This window comes from Peromyscus leucopus, chromosome X (assembly GCF_004664715.2).
Source record: "Peromyscus leucopus breed LL Stock chromosome X, UCI_PerLeu_2.1, whole genome shotgun sequence".
In the NCBI taxonomy this organism is placed as follows: Eukaryota; Metazoa; Chordata; class Mammalia; order Rodentia; family Cricetidae; genus Peromyscus; species Peromyscus leucopus.
The window spans coordinates 103,157,905-103,177,062 of record NC_051083.1 but is presented as its reverse complement, the minus strand read 5'-3'; the positions used below and the strand labels follow the sequence as shown (position 1 = coordinate 103,177,062).

The following is a 19,158-nucleotide window of genomic DNA, read 5'->3' as shown; positions in this document are numbered from 1 at the left end:
CCTGGCAAAAAAAAAAATCCTAACTTGATGGCTTTATGGGCAAATTGTACCAAGTATCTAAAAAGCCAATACTATACATTTCCATTTTCAAAGACCTATGAGGCCTGCAGTACCTGTTTCTAAATCCTAACAGACAAGTAATCCTCAATAAAATGCTGACACAGTGACTTCAGTAACATACCAAAAGGATTGTACACCATGACCAAGTGGGATTTATTCCTGGAAGGATGACTCAACATAGGAAAATTAATCAGTGTAATAGACCACATTAACACAATGAAAGGGAAAAAGAAATATGACATTATCCCAGTCGATGCAGAAAAAAACACCTGACCGACTCAGCAACCGAAGCTAGGGATGCAGCACGTACCAGGCACTGGGTTCAATGCTCAGCAGGCATTGCTCCCCAAATAAACGCCTTTTCATAATTAAAAAAAACACACACACTTCAAATTTGGGCATGTTGGCACATGCCCACAATCTTATCTCCTCGGGAGACTAAGACAGCAGGCCTGATTTTTAGAGAGTGGGTTGGGTTACATGGCAAATTTCAGTCTAGCCTGGGAAACTTAGCAAGATGCTGTCTCAAAATTTAAAAAAAAAATCAAATAGGTTGGCAATACAGTAATAGAAGATTTACTTTATATATGCAAGGCCCCGGGTACAATCCCTAGCTTTGGAAGAAGACATTCTTCTTCCAAAGCATGGAAGCATGATTCTTCTAAAAGGGAAAAATGCATTTCATTACCTAACTGACTAAACACCATGCCGAAGCATGCTCAGAGAACCTATATTAGCATACAATCTAACACAAAGGCTGTTTTCAGGATTCCTATGGTTCCTGAGGCCTTGGGCCCACAGCTCTCTAAAAGCTAAAATGTAATCTCCAGATAGTAAGCACATCATGACACATGAGAATTTTGTAATACATATTGTAAGACATATGCACAAAAAAGCAGTGACTACACTTGAATAGCTTCTAGGGGCTCTGGGTGACTGGTTCCACTACAGTGAAGTAATTAAGGACATCAGCTCAAGAGCCTAGCTCATCCCAGCTCTGCAACTACTGTGTGGCAAGTTACTTAACCTCCCTCTTCCTCCTCAGCTTGCTCACCTATAACATAAGGATGAGAATCATAACCTAAACATAACCGATTGCAAAGGGTGACTGTAAGTATTAAACAAGTTAAGATAGGTAATGTGTCACACCTGCAATCCCAGCACTCAAGAGGCTGGGGGAGGAAGGCTGCCAAGAGTTTGGAGCCAAGCTGGGCTAAGTAACAAATAGCAGGCCAATGGGGCCTATGTAATCAGACTTTGTCTCAAAAAAAACAGGTAAAGTGCTACAACAGTTTCTGCCCAGAGCAAGTATTATAGAACTGTTAACTAGCTGCTTTCTTAAGAGACAAAATGGACAGTTGCATTAGTTTTCTGTGGAAATGTGTACCTATAGGCTCTGAGGCGTAACACATACTGCTTCTGCCTTCCTTTGACATCGACTTCCAACCATTTACTGGGAGATGATCACTACCTTGAGACGGGGAGTGTAGAAGAGGTCAAGATCCAAGTAACTCTTTTAGCTAAACCCCAAGTGCGTCTGTTTATCGCCTATCCCCACATTCTGTGTGAATTAGGAGGTGACGCCATCAGCAATCATTTTACAGTAAGGTGCTTCGTTTAACTGATTGCTTTTGCTTTCTCCTGTTCAATCTCAAGAGTTGGCAGAGGCATGCAGATTTCGGGAAATTGAAGGAAATCCTAAGAGTCATACGTGAGTCATCTGTCTTTTTTCTTCACATGCAGTCATCAACTCCTGCCTTTTTTTTTTTTTTTTTTTGCTACATCTTTCGTAATCATCCCCAATCACACCAATATTCTCTCCTAAACATTATAAGGTGGGAAGACCTTCTCACCAGTAAGTCGTGATCCTACATAGGAGGTGTATATATGCTGTGCATGTTTCTAATAGAGACTGCCATCTGCCACCAAGCTTCACACTCCAATGGCTCCCTCTACCCAGACCAGTCTCCTTGCTTGCTTTTCTTCAGACTGTGCCCTGATCAAGATGTTTAAGAGCAAACAGAGCTGTTTTGCACAGATTGATTTTACCGGTATCTCTTCTGACCAAGCTGGGCTCTTGACTGGCCACTTCCTCATCGCTGCGCCTGCTTAATCTCCACTATACTGTTTCTCCATCCAAAGTCTACCCTTTCTGAAGCTCTAGCTCAAGTTTTCCTAGTCTGTGAAACTGCCAGCCTTCGTTTCCTCTCTTCTGAATGCCTATTGTTTCAACTACATGTTCCAGCCATTATGAAGCCAGTCTTCAATATATGATTAGTCTACATATATTTTCATGGATCCCAACTAGTCCCCATTCTGGTACCCTGGGAGGTACCTAACTAGCTCTTCTGCATGCCAAGACTCCCTCTTACTTCTTTTGAAAGAGGCACTGGGTACTGAGTGGTTAAGGACATAGCCTGTGGAATCAGGTTGCTAGGATTGGAAGCCTAGCTCCTCGACTTTATTTAGGTAAGAATCTCAGCCTTAGGATGCCTCAGCTTCCTTGTACACAAAAGTGCCCCCCAATAATAACACCTGAAGTTTAGGCTGCTTGTAAAGGTTAAATGAAATAGAAATGAAACTTAAAATTGGGGATGGTGGCACACACCTATAGTCTGAGCATGGAGGAGGCTGAAACAGAATTTCAGGGAGTTCATTCAAGGCTAGCCTGGGCTACAGAGCAAAACTTCAATTATGTATGAAACTACAAGTCAGTCTCTAGTATACTATTCTCTCTAGTGTGTATATACTTTCATGGATCCCAACTAGTCCTATACTGGTACCCTGGAAGGTACCTATCTAGCGCATCTGCATGCCAGCAGTTCAAGACTAGTTGTTATAACAACCATGCCACAATGTGGGCTATGGAGCTAAACAGACTGCACTAAACTAGTAACTAAATTTGTAACCTCCTACCCTGCCGAGTTTCTCTCCATAGTACTTTAGTACTATATTTTACTTAACACAAAGAAACACACAGCTTCTGCCAATAGTATAAACTAGCTTCATGAGACTTGTCAAAACACAGCTTTAAATAAAAAGAAGTAAAGCACTTCGAAAACTGCTGGGCAGACAGTAGACATGGAAATGCTAGCTGTTATTAAGCAAAGCCCCGATTCAGCTGCTGCACTAAACAGACCAAACTAAACCAGTAACCTAATCGGTTTTTAAATATTCAGCAGGATCAAAATGAGAAAAGCACTTAAGATGTACGGCGTTCCCAACACCCAAACACAGAAATTACAATTAGAACAGTGGTTTAAAACATATACAGCACAATCGCTTCATTTCATCCATGAGCAAACTGTCACGGATGGAGGGGATAATGACTAACCTTGAGTCTCACAGCCAGTCAATGTCAGTCACTAAAAACTTCAGCCTCCGAGTAACTAGAGATGGCAAATGCTTTCTACACCACAAACGCAATTCTCTCGATATTTCTAAAAGGAGAAAAGTTTCTGTAGTCTAAGGTACCAACGAACTATCATGACAAAAATAAGTCGGTAAGTTGAGGGTTGACGGTCTTGTCTAGAGGGCCAGCTGTTGTTCCAGGTGTGTGTGGGAAGGGACCTGTAGGAGGGAGTGTGTTGGGATGACACGGCGGCGAAAATCAGGACACCAATGAGATAGGTGACCTAAGGTAAGTCTGTGGACTTCAGTGTTCCTAAATACCTACAGAAACCTGCTGCCTCGGCTGAAGGAGAGATACTTCACGGACAAAGATCATTCCGTACACTCTAAGATTCTAAGTCAACCGACCTTCAGAGCCTGGCTCAACATAAAACAAAGCAGGCCAACACTTGAATAATTATCAAAGGCTGGAGGTCTGACTCAGCCCTAGAGCACTTACCTAGCTTGCATGAAGCCCCAGCTGCCCTCTCCAGGAACCCAGGAAAAACGGGCAATTATAGACGGACAAACTTAAGTGGACCTCAGGTCTCACTCAAATGCCAATCTTTCAGGAAAGTCTTTCTACTCGGTGGTGCCATTACAACTCCCTACGCTGTCTTGTCTCTCTCTGTCTTGTCTCTCTCCGTAGTACTTTAGTAGTATCTGACATACCGTATTTTACTTAACACACCGAAACACACACCCTCTATCAATGATGTAACTAGCTTCATGGCTCGGGGACTTGATCCATTTTGCTCACTGTGACATCCTCAGCCCCTAGAAACACTGCCTGTCACAGATACTACATATATTTTGTTGACAGGGCATGGGAGTTTCCTAATTAACAACATTTCAGCTTTCGTTTCAAAGCACAGTACACTTGGTAAACATTCGTTAAGCAAATTGGTTTTTGTGTGTGTGGATGCGATAATAAAACCTATTTTAAAAGTCCCAGATCTCCATGCTTGCCAGGCCCAGTCCATGAGGAAATCATTCACCTTCGATTTTCACAGCAGCTCTGCAAAGTTCATTAGTTAAAAGTTGCTCACAAGCACAAGGGCAATGGAGCAACTTCTCAAATAATGTATACAACTTTTCCATAAATTTAAGATTTCTCCCCATAATATACGGTTTATTAAAGGTGGGAGGCATCAGATGCTGGTCAGGTCTTCTCAATGGATTTCTTAATGCCAGAGGAGGTCTTGACCCTTTTGTCCTTTTGCTACTAGGACTAAGATCTACCTTTAGAGGCTCCCTTTAAATTCCATCGCCAAAGCCACACTTTCAAACTGAGCATCTGTGAGCCTCTGGGCAAGGAGCCCTGGGAAGTTCCCAGCTCACCAGGACTTGGTCGCCACCCCCTGGGTCCCTCATCTCTTCACAGGCAAAGCCACTTGTTTGGGTCATTTCGGCAAAATTAGGTTCCCTTCAGTCCCCTTCCTCCAGATGCCAGCCTCCTTGGCTCTTCCCTAGTGCGCAAGGGAAGTGAGATGGCTAGTCGGACTCCCCAGCCACCGCGCCTGGGAAACCCCCAGCTCCCAAGTCCCCCAAATCCAGCAGGATCCGGGAGACCCAGCACCGGCGGCGAAGACTGGCGGCCGCTCACAGGGCGTCGAAGTGGCAACCACCTTGGCGCACACCCTGGCCGCGACAATCTACCCCCCCCACCCCACCCCCGGCAACCCCAAGGCACCCTGCCCGCCGGTCCACGTCCCTGCCAGCCACGTCCTCCGGGTGGCTGTCACCAACCTGGGGGCACACTCACCTGTGGCCGCGGCTCCTGGGCTCACGGTGGCACACAGCAGCAGCGCCCACAGCCCACACAGCCGCGCTGGCCGCGCCATGCAGCCCCTCGGCTCGGAGCGCGGCCCGGCTGGAGCCGCCGCAGTCTCCGCCTCCTCGCTTCTCGCTCCCACTTCCCGGCCGAGGCGCGCTGGAGGCCAGAGCCGGCGCAGACGGGAAGGGCGGCCCCGCCCACGGCCGCAGGTAATCCGAGCGCGCGGGGGCGCCAGGGCGCGGGCGGTGGACGGGGCGGGGCACGCGGCTCCCGGGCTCCCACCGGGTGACACCTGGCCTCCGTCCGCGCCACCACCTGTTACAGCTCCAGAGGACTCCTCACTAGGACCCAAGGCGACTTCCTCTGGAGCTTTGTGGCAAGGCTCCAGCCACTGGCCTCTCTCCACTCCCACTTCGATTAGGATGCGTGGTTGTCCCAGGTGCCAAAGGCTGCGCCCTGCTAGGCACTAGGGCAGGGTCATGTAGGAAAGAACCTTGTCCTGGGAGTCTGGAAACCTGGCTTCCAGCCTTAGGTCTCTGAGCCCTTGTTTCCTAAGCTCTGACTCCTACATTAGTAATACCTTATTTATTTCTCTGGGTGGATTTGCTAGTCCAAATACAGGACTTTAGTGGCAGGCACTCTGTTTTGTGGAAGGGGACAATGACGATGTATTTAAAAACTGGTAATACATTGAATGGGATTTTTAAAGTGGCATTCCCCAAACAATGGACAGTGCCACCATCCTATGTACCCGTATTATTAAAACCATCAACTACTAGCCGGGCGGTGGTGGTGCACGCCTTTAATCCCAGCACTCTGGAGGCAGAGGCAGGCGGATCTCTGTGAGTTCGAGGCCAGCCTGGTCTCCAAAGCAAGTTCCAGGAAAGGCTCAAAGCTACACAGAGAAACCCTGTCTCGAAAAACCAAACCAAAACAAAACAAAACCAAAAAAAAAAAAAAACCCACAAACCATCAACTACTATAGATTTAATTTTCAAGATACATATTGTAGACAGGTATGGTGTTTCACACCTGAGCACAGTGGCCTAGATTGGACAAGTACTTAACAATTCTGGGACTGAAGTAGAAGTACTGCCACCAATTCCACACCAGGCCTGGATGCAGTGTAAGACCATGTCTTAAATGATGGACACAGTGAGCATGGAAGAGAGGAAGTGGAAAGAGAAGAGAGAAAGAAAGAGAGAATCATTGAAAAGCTCAGTGACTAAAGGTGATTGCTCCCAAGCCTGACAACCTGAGTTCAATACCCCAAACCCGCATGGAGGAAGAAGAAAAGTGATTCCTGCAAGTTGCCATCTGACCTCCATGTGAGCACCATGGCATGTGCACACACATCTACACAAATAAACGCAATGAAAAATATAAAGAGTATGCACTGAGAAGCTCTAGAATTGTTAAAAGGCTATGCATTGGATACGTAATACTGGGTGCTAATGAGGGTTCCTGAGATTGGTAAAGGAGAGAAATGAATGAGCTTTTAAAGTTTTGTAGTGCTGTTGTAAAAATCACCACAAATTTGGTAACTTAAAGGTTTGGTTCTAGTACATTTCTAGAACTCAGAAGTCTCACTGTGCTAAACCTAAGTGTGGGCAGAGCTCCTTTCCTTTTGGAGATTCTAGAACATAAACTGTTTCCTTGGCTTTTGCAGCTCTGAGACACTGCCCACATTGCTTGGTTTGTTGCTGTTAACACTCAACCCTCTGTTTCCATGGTCCAAATACATCGCTTTCTCTCACTCTGGCCAACCTAGCTCCATTTTCTTCTTATAAAGACCCTTGTGATTAGAGAGAGCAATAGTCCACAGTCATAATCCACACATTTCAAAGGGCTTGATTTGGGGACGAGGGAGGTGGCTCAGTCGATAAAGTGCTTGCCACACAGGCATGAGGACCTGAGTTCAGAGCTCCAGCAGCCACAGAAAAAGCCAAGTACAGAAAAGTGAACCTATAATCCCAGCCCTGGGGAAGTAGAGACAGGAATATTCCTTGGATTTTCTGATTTGCTAATCTGCCAGTTTAGCTAATTTGGCAAGCTCCAGGTCCAGTGAGATACACTGTCTCAAAAAATAAGGTGGAGAGCAATTGAGAAAGACAACTATAATTGATCTCTGACCTCCATCCATATGCACACACACACACACACACACACACACACACACACACACACACACACACACACAAACAAGCACGCATACTCATCTATTGTTTAAGCCTTGATTTAATAATATCCGAAGTCATTTTTACTATGGAAGGTAATATACTCACAAGTGTTAAGCATTAGAATATGGCTGGGGGAAAAATCCCCCTATTTTTGTCCCTCTTTTCATGATAAAGATATTTTGGTTAGATTAAGTCAATATAGACACCCAAAAGTAGCTCTAAAAAGTTGTCAATAACCTATACCCAGTTATAGTATACCTAGCCTCAACCTCACCCAGAGGCCATCAGCATGTTTGGTCTAGCTAAACAAAGACTCCACTCTGGAATGACGGCTCTTGAGTTGAGTAAATATTTGTGAAGTCCAAGAACTGTGGAAGAGAATCATTAAAGGCAGACCTTAGCTGGAGGTGTCTGGCCCTGTGGCTACTTGTGTGCTTAGCACGCACAAGACTCCGAGTTCTGTCCTAAGTGCCAAGCAAAGAAATTTAAAAGAAAAGGTAGAGCTTGCCAACCAAGAGCTGCAAACAGTTTCTGGGGGCAATCACATGAACATGGAACTATGGGATGCAAAGGAGCATGCCTTATTATAGGGAAGGGGCAAGAAAGGTTTCTGAGAGGGGAGATTGCTTGCGGTGAGTCTTGAGACACTGATTCTTACTGTTGAAGGTTCACAATAAAGCCGTAACTATATATGTATTATCAAACAAAATAATGGTTATGAGAATAATACCATCAGAGCCCATGGAACTGGTAGCTAGTACTGCCCTTTTAAACTCCCTCTGTAAGTAGGTTGGCACTCTGTAGCCCAAGGCTCCCCTTCCCTCATCACCTCAAGCATACACACTTGTTGACATGTGCTATAAACATTATACAATAAGTTTATGATAACATTTCCAAAATGATTATGCCATCTGCCTTTTAAGGAGTCTCCAGTTGGAAAAAGAGGCCCTAGGGACTGGCCGCGTGCCATCGTGGGCACTGCCTGGCCTAGATTGAATGAGTGCTTTAGATTTGCACAGTAATGGCAAGCAATGATAACAAAAAGTTAAAGCAACGATTCATCATTAACGTCCAGAAATGGCTTTGAGAGTTGGAACACTGGGAGAGAAAAGACAAAGGGTGGCACAGGCTGGGGGAGGGGACAGGGTTCCTCTCCCCCAGCTGACCCTGGCTTACTGTCCATGAGTGAGTCTATGGAGCCAGTTCCCTTTCCTTCTGACTTAAACATCCATCAGCATTTCTTTTTTCAATCCGGGGGTGGAGCAAGAGAGGGTTTAGGGGTGCTGTTTCCTCAAAATCAAACTCTTATTGTTTATAGGTTCTGTGCTTTTATTCAAAAGGCACATTAGACTGGACGGGGCCATTTCTCTGGTGTACAAGAAGAAGAGAAACAAATGGAAAGCTTTCCAGGAACTGCAGTATACAAGAAACTCTGAGTTTGGCTTAGAATAATCCAAATCATGATGAGGCAACAGCAAGTTTCGTTTTGACCCGTCCAGCCCATGTGACTTGGGCCTGAGACTACCATCTACCTCTTTTGCACTTTGGACTGGACTGTGGCTGGAGTTCTGAGCTGACCTATGAACCTGGATGGGGGTTGAGGCCCGTTGTTCCTTTCTTTCTATTCTTCCTCCTCCCTGTTCCTACGTTTGGACATGGTCTTACTGTGATGCCCAAACTAGCCTCCATAATGCTCTTCTCCCAGCCCAGCCTCCCTATCCCTGATACTGGGATTATCAGTGAGGCCCACCTCCAGTTCAGTTAGCTTCTGCTGTCTTATTTTTCTGTAAAGGAGAGGATGATTTTTCTAGACAGAGTCTCTCATTGTAGCCCAGACTTCCAGACTGTTCTGGAAGTCACTAGTTACTATGTAGGCTGGCCTCAAACCATCAGCGTTTCTTCTGCCTCAATCTCCAGAGTTCTGGAATGACGACAGACAGGCATAGCCTCCATGCCTAGCTTCAGCTAGCTATTTTCATTTTCACTTTCTCACCGAGGCTTTCCTCCTTTCAGGAGCTGGAAAGGAGCAGAAACAAGATACCTCAGAGGAAAGCATACGATGTGCCTCCTTTCCCTAAATCAGGCTTCCCTCTAGCCAGTGAGAAGGAACCTCACAAATTCAAAAAAAGGACACAGACAGCAGAGTACATTTGTGGGTTTAATGAAAACTGCTGATCTCTTAGGAAAACATTCCACAATGTGTCCTCCAGCTTTTATTAAGGAAGATCCAAACAGATCCAGCATGAAGTGCAAGGCAAGAGGGGAAGTCACAGGGAATTTCCCTTTAATGACTCTAGAGCAATGGCTCCTAACCAGGGCCACTCAGCCTCCCCGGCGACATTTTTCGGGATATTTCTGGTTGTCATGCCTGTCAGGGATGGTTAGGGAGAGAACATTCTTGACATATAGTAGATAAGGCCAGGGCTACTGCTGATCATCGTCCAATGCACAGGACAGACCCACAACTAAGATTTAGCTGTTCGGAATGACACACTTGAGCCAAAATTGATAAATCCCAAACTAGGATATTCTTCCTTGGCTTTTATTCTTGACTGTTACTGGCCCATTATCCTGTGCTTGCCTGTATCCGAGGTGAATGCTAAAATCACCTGGTCTTGACAGGCTCCTTCCGTACATCACACCCAGCTCCTCTATCATACTGTCTAGCCATGCAGGCATTTCCTACATTAGAAAAATATTTCTCAGCTCTGACCCTGCCCAGACACACGGGGTCCTATTTCCTGTCCTTATCAGCTGGCCCTGAAAACCAACAGAGTGTGTCTCAGTGCACAAATCTGACCAGTTTACTCTTCCATATAAGCTTCTTAAATGACATCCTTTTCTCTGAGTGTCACACAAGCCTCCAAGTTCTCTGTCTACAGATTTGCCTCATTGGAACAGGTTGATTCTCTAGACTTTCATCACCAGCCCTCTCCTCCTAGGGCATTCAGATTCCTGACACTGCCAGATAGCTCATCACTGGTAGGCTGAATGTTCCCTGAAGAAAACTGGCCTATTTTTTTTCTGTTCAAGGAATGGAACCCATTGCCTCACCCCTGCTAGCCAAGTGTTCCTATGGGGTATTTGTCAGTGTTTGGACATGTTTCTGTTTGTCTTGACTGTCAGGTAGATGAGGAGAAAAATACTCCTGACATGTAGTTGATAAGCACATAATGAGTACCAAGCCAGCCAAGGATGAAAAACAAAATCGTCTTCTAAAAGAGAAGGGGTGGGGGGGGGGTTAAGAGATGATGCCTGGGGTTTGCAGGCCAGCCAGCCCAATCAGCTAGTTACAGGCCAAGCGACAAACCTTATTTCAAAAAAATGGAGTGGGTTCTTGAGAGAGGGCTCAGCCATCAAGAGCACTGGCTGCTCTTGCAGAGGACCTGGGTTTGGTTCACAGCACCCACATGATGGCTCAAAATTATCCATAACTCCAGTTCCAGGGGATTCAGTATCCTCTTGTGACCTCCAGGGACACCAGACATGTACGTAGTACAAATACATACAGACAAACAAAACATTCATACACATAAAATTAAACGATCTAAAAGGGAAAAACAAACAAATGAAAACAAACAAACAAAAAACTGTAGCTGGAGAAATTCTCCAGTTCCTGCTGCCAAGTCCCGCCAGTCCCGGAGCCCACTTATAAAATAAACACACAGACGCTTAGATTATTTAAACTGCTTGGCCATTAGCTCAGGCCTATCATTGTCTAGCTCTTACTCTTATATTTAGCCCATTTCTGTTAATCTTTACTTTGCCACATGGCTCGTGGCTTACGGTACTTTACATCTTCCTTGTCCTGGCGGCCACTCCAGGCAGTCTTCCCTCTCCTTCCTCCTTTCTCCTCTCCGTTAGTCCCGCCTATACTTCCTGTCTGGCTATTGGCCAATCAGGGTTTAATTACATATAGCGATATCCACAGCAAAAAAACAAATATATATATATATGGCATCAGTGGAACAATACCCAAAGCTGACCTCTGGCCTCCACATGCACACACATGTCCCTCCACATAAACACACCCTCTAATACACACATGCACACACATGTCCCTCCACATAAACACACTCTCTAATACACACATGCACACACATGTCCTTCCACATAAAACATACCCTCTAATACACATATGCACACACCTGTAATCCTGGCACTCAGGATTACACAGAGAAACCCTGTCTAGAAAAACCAAAAACAACAAACAAGAAGCTCAAGCCAAAAAAAAAAAAAAAAAAAAAAAAAAGGCTATGGAGACAAGGATAGCCTTGAACTCCTAATCCTCCAGCTGCCACTTCCTGAGTGCTGGGATAGCAGGTAATCATACCCTATATATTCTGAGTGGGGAATCTTCTGCCTCCTCCTCCTCCGTCTCACTACATAGCCCTGGCCATCCTGGAACTCACTCTGCAGACCAGGCTGGCCTCGAACTCACAGAGATCCGCCTGCCTCTGCCTCCCGAGTGCTGGGATTGAAGGCGTGCGCCACCACACCTAGTGAAGGCAGGCTTTCTTTCATGTTAGGCAAGCACTCTGCCGACTGGATTGCGGCCCCAGCACTACAGCTTCTTTAAAGAAACCGAAAGTGCTGTCATTGTATTAGACGCCCAGCCAATGTAGCAGGACTCTGGATGGCGAGCAGAGGTTGCCCCTTGCCCGTGCTGCGGTCTGTCTACAGAGGTTCACTCACTGTTGCTCCCTGGCCAGGCCAGCTTCCATCACCTGCCGGACTCCCATTTGTTGTCTCCACACAGATAGGTTCTCTTTGCTCAGGATCTTTCCCCCTCCTGTCACATGTCACATTGTTGGTAACTACTTTGCTCCCCAAAGCAAAAGTCTTTCCTGCCTCTTTTGTGAGTGTGCCCAGAGCACCCAGTAAGTTCTGCTGCCATAGTAAATAGAGGGGTGTGGAGGGGGAGAGGGAGGGAGAATGATTTCTGCCCCAAGATTCCAGCCTATCCAAGTGACTCTAGTTAGCCTAGGAGAAGGGTGACTGACAAGGGAGAAGGGTGACTGACATCCGGGGACTTGTCCTTAAGCCGTGCATATAGAGCAAGTGGCCCGCTCTTACTTAGACTCTGAGTTTATCTGAGGTGGCTTACAGAAGACATCCCCTGGCACCACCGAAAATACACAGATGACTGTAATGTGGTTAGCAGCACATGCCATGCCCTCATTACTCATGTTTAATTGAATTGAAAGGCCTCGCTCCTTAGCAAGTGTTTTTCTTGTACAGGTTTGTTAGAGGTCACCGAAGGGGTTGCTGTTTGTGAATGAGGCCCTACGGGAACCTTCCAGTGAAACCTGAGCGATAGGAGGCTATCACAGCAGCTGCTGCTGGGTCCGTGTCCTGAAGCCCAGAGACTCCTGAGCCCCTAAACTGAGATCCTATTTTAATTTATGCATAAATCACACATTTTTAGGTGCTTCGAAGAATACTAAACCAACTAACGAAAGGCAACAGTGTCTGTGCTCCTAGCCTAAGCTTTGGAAAGTTACACAAGACAATTGGAGGAAATTCAGAATAATAAGATAAAATGTTATTAAAGATAATTAATAATAAGCAAGTGGCGAAAGTCGTTTGTCTGTGGGTAAAGTTCAGAAAAAAAAAAAAGTTGTCAGGTTTGCTTTGAAGACCTCATAAATTAGGAGTCTGTTAGGTCCCAAAGCTGGGACAAATGGCTGAGGTGCTAGTAACATATCAAAGCAGATGCAGTGCGGGCTGCCAGGTTCTCCCAGCATCCCTCAGTCCCTACCTGTTGTCCGCAGGGGCCTTCTGGCTGACATGCCCCATGCCCTACCCTGAATTCTCCAGCCAAGTTATTGGGCCCCTATAGAACTCAGCCATTTTGGCTATGCCAGTCTCTTGGCCCAGGCCACCCCTCTTGGTCAGCAGCTCCTCTCCTCTTTCCCTCACGTGGCCAGGGTCAGGAGCATGTTTACTCTGGACTCTACCAGATGTCCCTGCCTCTGGCTATGCTCTCTCTTTTATCTCCAATGAACCTTCTCCACCAGCTAGGAGCAATCGTGCCCTTTCTTTTTTTCCTCTCTTTGGCTTTTCTAGACAGGGTTTCTCTGTGTAGCCCCAGCAATCCTGATGTCCTGGAACTCACTCTGTAGACCAAGCTGGCCTCACATTCAGAGAAATCCCCCTGCCTTTGCCCGAGACTGCTGAGATTAAAGGCATGCGCACCACCGCCCATGTCCTTCCTTTTTTTATTTCTTTTTTCATTCAGAACTGAACTAGACCTTCAAGAATGGAGGAGAGATGTGGCTGGGGGTGGGGGTGGGGGGGCAGGGGAGGAGAAGAGAGGAAAGGAGGAAGTCAGCTTGTGTGGCTTGATCTGATAAGCAAGGCTTTCCAAACAAAGTGGTGATGTAATAAAGTGGTGTTTGGAAAAGCTAGCTTTCTAAGATGAGTTACTAAGATTGTTAATTCTTGTCTAGAGGTCTGAAAGTCTGGGGATAATTGAGGTATTGGCAACCAGGCACAAGGGTGGCCTTCCCTCCAGTGACAGTCCAGGGGATGCAAGACTAATGTCAAAGTCGACACAGTGACCTCCAGTGAACCAAGCAGTGCTATTTTGCACAAGAGTATGCCCCTGGGCAAGGAACTCCTCACCCCACCAGAAAACAGAACAGTGCCGGCGCCCTGGCCTCCATTTCTCAGGCTATGAATCCCTATTCTGCTTTCCAACCCTTCAGTCACTGAAAGAGGAAGGACCTCGGAGTGTTAGCATATAAAGGACCTCATTTGGCTTCTGGTACCAGCACCACTGGCATGAGTCCAGCATCCCAATCAGAACCCCCAGTAGCCTGCTCAGTGTCCTCTCTCCACTATGCATCTAAAACCCTCTCCAGGCCCCTCTCCCTTGCCTGGCCCACCCAGGCAGGGCTGGTCCAATCTTACCACTGTCAATAAAGCTTTTTATTTTCTTTTGTCAGTGGAGCTTTTTATTTAGAGCCCAGGGTTAGCCTTGAACTCCAGGCAATTCTCCTGCCTCAGCTTCCCAAGTGGTGGGAAGTTCCAGTCCTGAACTACCATACCTAGTTGAAGAGCAGATTTTAACAGCCAAGTTAATGTAGTGAGTGTATCCTCATTGATCTCTTTAGCATTGCGTTATTACCACATTATTATCCCAGTCTCAGGGTTCTGTGTTTAAATAGTCAAATATACCATTTGCACATTTGAGTCAGCCCCTGCACCTTGAAAGCTGCCCATTGTTTGCTTTGAAAGGGAAGGATGATAATATTTACGTTTAACCAAATAAAAGTGCACTTTCGGACCTCAGTCCACAAAGGTTCTCTGAGTAGGAGGCTCTTTGTACACCAGTAACTCTTCCCCAGGAGACAGGGCTCTGATTTGTATATCATCTTAACTGTATCCCCATGGGCCACTTTGCATATCTGCCTTTTGGCTGGATCCCTATGCAAACGTGGAGTTGAGGCTCCCCCTTTCACTTGGAAAACAACATCTTGGAGTGAGAGCGAAAACCAAACCCATTCCTGTGCAGCCCCTTCCTTACTCCCATCTCTCTCACACCCCTTCAGTGCATTGCCTTTGGGGACCCTGGGGAATAGAAGAAACTGACTTCCACAACAGCACCCTTTGCCCAGTGCTGTGAGTGCAGCCACTTAGCTGAAAGAACTTGCCGGCTTTCGCTCCGATGCAAGGCTCAGTTATTCCACACCCCTGCGGCTGTAGCATCCATGATGGAACCAGTCCTTCTGAATTAGATGAAATTTGCTTCATGGTACAATGATTACTACAAATGATCCATGAGTGTTTGAGGAAAATGTCTAGTCTCCACTCATTGAACCCAGTGGTCTCTATGTATCCATTAAATCAAGTTCCTGGATTGTACAGGCCAAAACAGCGTACTTGTATTTTGTTTGTTTTGTTTGTTTGTGGGGGGGTTGTTTGTTCATTTGCTTGTTTTCTGAAACAGGGACTCTCTATATAGCCCTGGCTGTCCTGGAACTCAGGACATGTAGACCAAGCTGGCTTCGAACTCGCAGTGACCCGCCTGCCTCTGTTTTTGTTTTATGACAGAGTCTTAATGTGTGTAACTCAAGGTTACCTCAAATATATTATGTAGCCCAGACCGGCCTTCTTAAACTCAAAGTCCTCCTGCCTTGGCATCCCCTGAGTGTTAGTATTATAGATGTCTGCCACTACATCTGGTTACTTGTGATTTTTATTTTTTTATTTTATTTTTTTGTCTTCTGGACTTACTAATTATGAGGAGGCGAGTATTAACATATCCTTCTGTGATATTATGTTTACTGTTTTTCTTCTCTTAAATGTGTACTTTGAGGCTATTTCATCAGATGCATGCAAATCTTTAAAATTGCTATTGCTTTTTAGTGAACCAGACCTTCATTATTTAGTTAAGTACTGCTTTTTGCCCTAAAGTCGGTTCTGAGTAATCTGAGGAGGCCTCCATAGATTTCTTTTGGCTGGTATGCACAGGATATATCTCTTTTCAGTACTATTACAGTCTAGGTTTGGAAAAAAAAAAAACCTCCAATGAATGTTTACCCAGTCCCTAGTCCGTAAAACCTACTCAAAATGGGAACTCCTGTTGGAATTGGTAGCACTCTTTCATATTTCACTTTGCAGTTCCCTCATTGCTGTGCTTCCTCATCAGCTCTTCTCCTTTCTGCTAGCATTGTCTTATTTGTTCTCGGCCATTTTTCTTTCATTTCTCCTTTGCTACCACCCAGTTTCCTGTTTCTTCTTATCCTCTATCCCCAGGCCAGCTATGTGTTCAGGCTGCAGTGGTGAAGCCATCTGGGGAAGAGGACCCCTGAGGACCTGCACAGGAGTAGGCTGGCCCTAGTCCACTGATTTTCATGCCACACAGTGGCCAAGATACTGGCCAGCACACATCCATCCAACTGTGGAGGATGCTCTCGGTTGGCCACGGTAAAGCTAGCTTAGCAGGGATCATCGGTCTCTGTGAAGAACTGTAAAGGCAGGAGAGCTTCCCCACAAGGAGGATGTTCAATTCCCTAGCGTGTTCTCTACTTACTGGAGGACAGCTCCAGCTTTACTCTCCATTCCTAAGGAGTCCTGCTATGGGAGAGTGGGTGGGTGGGTGTCACCGCACTACCAATTTATTTATGGTCAGACCTGGGTCTGGAAAGAGGAACCATTTGTACTCAAACACATTGTGGTCAGGGGAAAATTTCATCATCACTGTGTAACAATGCTACAACTAAACTTAGCAAGCTGCATAAATATGAATGTGGGGGGGGGGCGCGCGTGCATGTTTGTGTGTATGTGCGCATGTACTTGTATTCATGTCAATGTGAGAAAACATCTTAGTTTCCAAACTGGAAAAGGGTCCCATCTCATCTGACATTTGTTGTTGTGGAGATTCCTCACTCTGGTTGCTTCAGCTTTTTCTGTGCCCCATGTAGCTCGACATTCTTCTAAGGCCTACTGTGCCACTGCAAGAACAGTGGCGCTGCGGTGGAGTTTTGGGTGCTTTTCTGGTCTCTGGTGGTTTCCACAATCAGACTGAAATAAATAGAGGCGCCGAACTTCCATATTTCCAGTGGGTCTCACTCAGATTGGACAATCTAACCTTTTGATGGCAATTATTTTATTCTTCAGGATGAATTTTAAGTAGATGCTATTGGTATTTTTGAATCTTTCTGATTACAAAGTGCAATTTCACCTAATAGTATAGACAAATGAACTACGTGAGTGATTGTCAGCACAGTTGACAACACAATTCCTTTTTGGTTTCGAGGTTCTAGAAACCAAACTGAATCTAAACTCTCCTATCTATCTTCATCCTATTTCCTGCGTATTTATGGCAATTCCAGGAATAATCCATAGAAAATATACAGAGATAGAACATGAGATATACAAATCCTGGGAAGGGAGAGAGTTTGGAGAAATAAATGGAGAAGAGGGAGAAACAGAAAGAGAAAGAATATGAAGAGAGGAGATGAGACATGAGAGAGTGGGTCTTTTGGTCTCAATATCTAGATAAATATTTGACTGAAGCGACTCGGAGTTTTACCTCTTCTAGTATGCTCTACTAGTGGTTCTTAAGTGTTCCAATCCCAGGACTCTTTAAATGCCTAACAAAATGCTGAGGGCGGGGGAGGTGGCCCAGTGGGTAAGAGCACTTGCTGTGTACGCGTGATGACCTGAGTTCAAATCTCTAGCATGAACACAAAGAAGCTGGCCGTGGTTGCTTGTCCCTGTAACACCAGTGCTGGCAGATGGCCCTAGGCAGACGAGAGCAGCTCACTGGCGCGCCAACCTAACTTCTATCTCGGTGAGGGACCCTGTCTCAAGGAAATAGGGAGACAAATGATAGAGGAAGACCCCAAATGTCCTCCTCTGGACTCTTGCATACATGCAGCACACAGGGGTGTGTACTTACATACTCTCATGCATGCAACATGCCACAACACGTACACACATGCACATGTACGCTCACGAACATACACATGTGCGAGTACACACAATATTTAGCACCTAAATACTGCCTTCTTTCTTCCCTCTCCTAGGACTTCATCCTCTGGTCACTCCTTAACAACTTAGCAGGGAGTTGACTTCTGGTTAACCTAACCTGTGACGAGTGTTTGGCAGTGTCCGCCATAGTAATATTTAAATTTTTAAAGCAATTAGTTTCTTCAGTCACAGGTGCACGCGACTTTAAACAAGCTAAGTTTAGAAACTTGTAGATATGTGGGGATCATTTGTTTCATAAACAGAGTCTTTCATTCTTATAAGGCAATTATAGATGATTTAAAATAAGAAAAAGCAGACAGGGCTGGCGGTGGTGGCGCATGCCTTTAATCCCAGCACTTGGGAGGCAGAGGCAGGCAAATCTCTGTGAGTTCGAGGCCAGCCTGGGCTACCAAGTGAGTTCCAGGATAGCCAAAGTTGTTACATAAAGAAACCCTGTCTGAGAAAACAAGCAAGAAGCAAACAGACTATAAGGAATAAACCTTAGGGCAGTGAAAATAAAAACTGTAATAAGATACTACTTCTCAACTGTTAGCATGCCTACTATTTAAACAGTGAATTGAAGGCAAGCCTGGGCTGCATGAGGCTCTGTGTCAACAACAACAAACCAGAAATAATGGTTAACTGGACTTGATAGTGCACACATGTAATTTCAGGACTTAGAAGGCACAGCCGGGATGATCTCAATAAGTTAGCCAGCCTTTTCTACATAGCAAGTTCTAGGACATTGAGGGCTACATAGTGAGACATTGCCTAAAAGGTCTCCCCCAAATGGCCCCTCCCCCCAAAAAAACAAATGTTGGCAAAGATAAGGAAGTATGAGCTCCTATTACTCACTACTGGCAGGGATGTAAATGGTATAAATGCTATGGGAAACAGTATGGAGTTTACTCAAAACATTAACTGCAGTGCTAGAGATGTAATTTAATTGTAGCACCCTGTTTAAGATGTGTAAAGTGTTGAGTTCAATCCCTGCCACTGGAAATAAACTAGATGTGCTACTCTCCAGTTATCCAGCAAGTACACTCCCAGGTGTGTACCTGAGGGAATTAAAAGCAGGCAATCAAAAAGGATTTGCACCCATGTTCTCAGCAGCACTGTTCACAATAGCTCAATAGCAGCAACAACCCAAATGGTCGGTAGTGGATAAATGGAGGAAAAAAACCATGCTTTATACATACAGTGGAACAGCATCACAACCCATGCTACAACATGGAGGGATTTTGAAGCCTTCTCTCAATAGAATCAAAC

General features: G+C 45.5%; 1 protein-coding gene across 1 annotated transcript in view; it reads right to left on the bottom strand.

Moving 5' to 3' along the window:
* Il13ra1 (interleukin 13 receptor subunit alpha 1) overlaps positions 1-5,607 on the bottom strand; it is a 61,769-nt gene extending 56,162 nt beyond the window's left edge. The window contains exon 1 of the mRNA XM_028887322.2: positions 5,216-5,607. Within this exon, the coding sequence (XP_028743155.1) occupies positions 5,216-5,294 (79 nt within the window). The 5' untranslated portion in view covers positions 5,295-5,607. The remainder of the gene's footprint in view (positions 1-5,215) is intronic.
* Between the last annotated feature and the right edge of the window lie 13,551 nt (positions 5,608-19,158).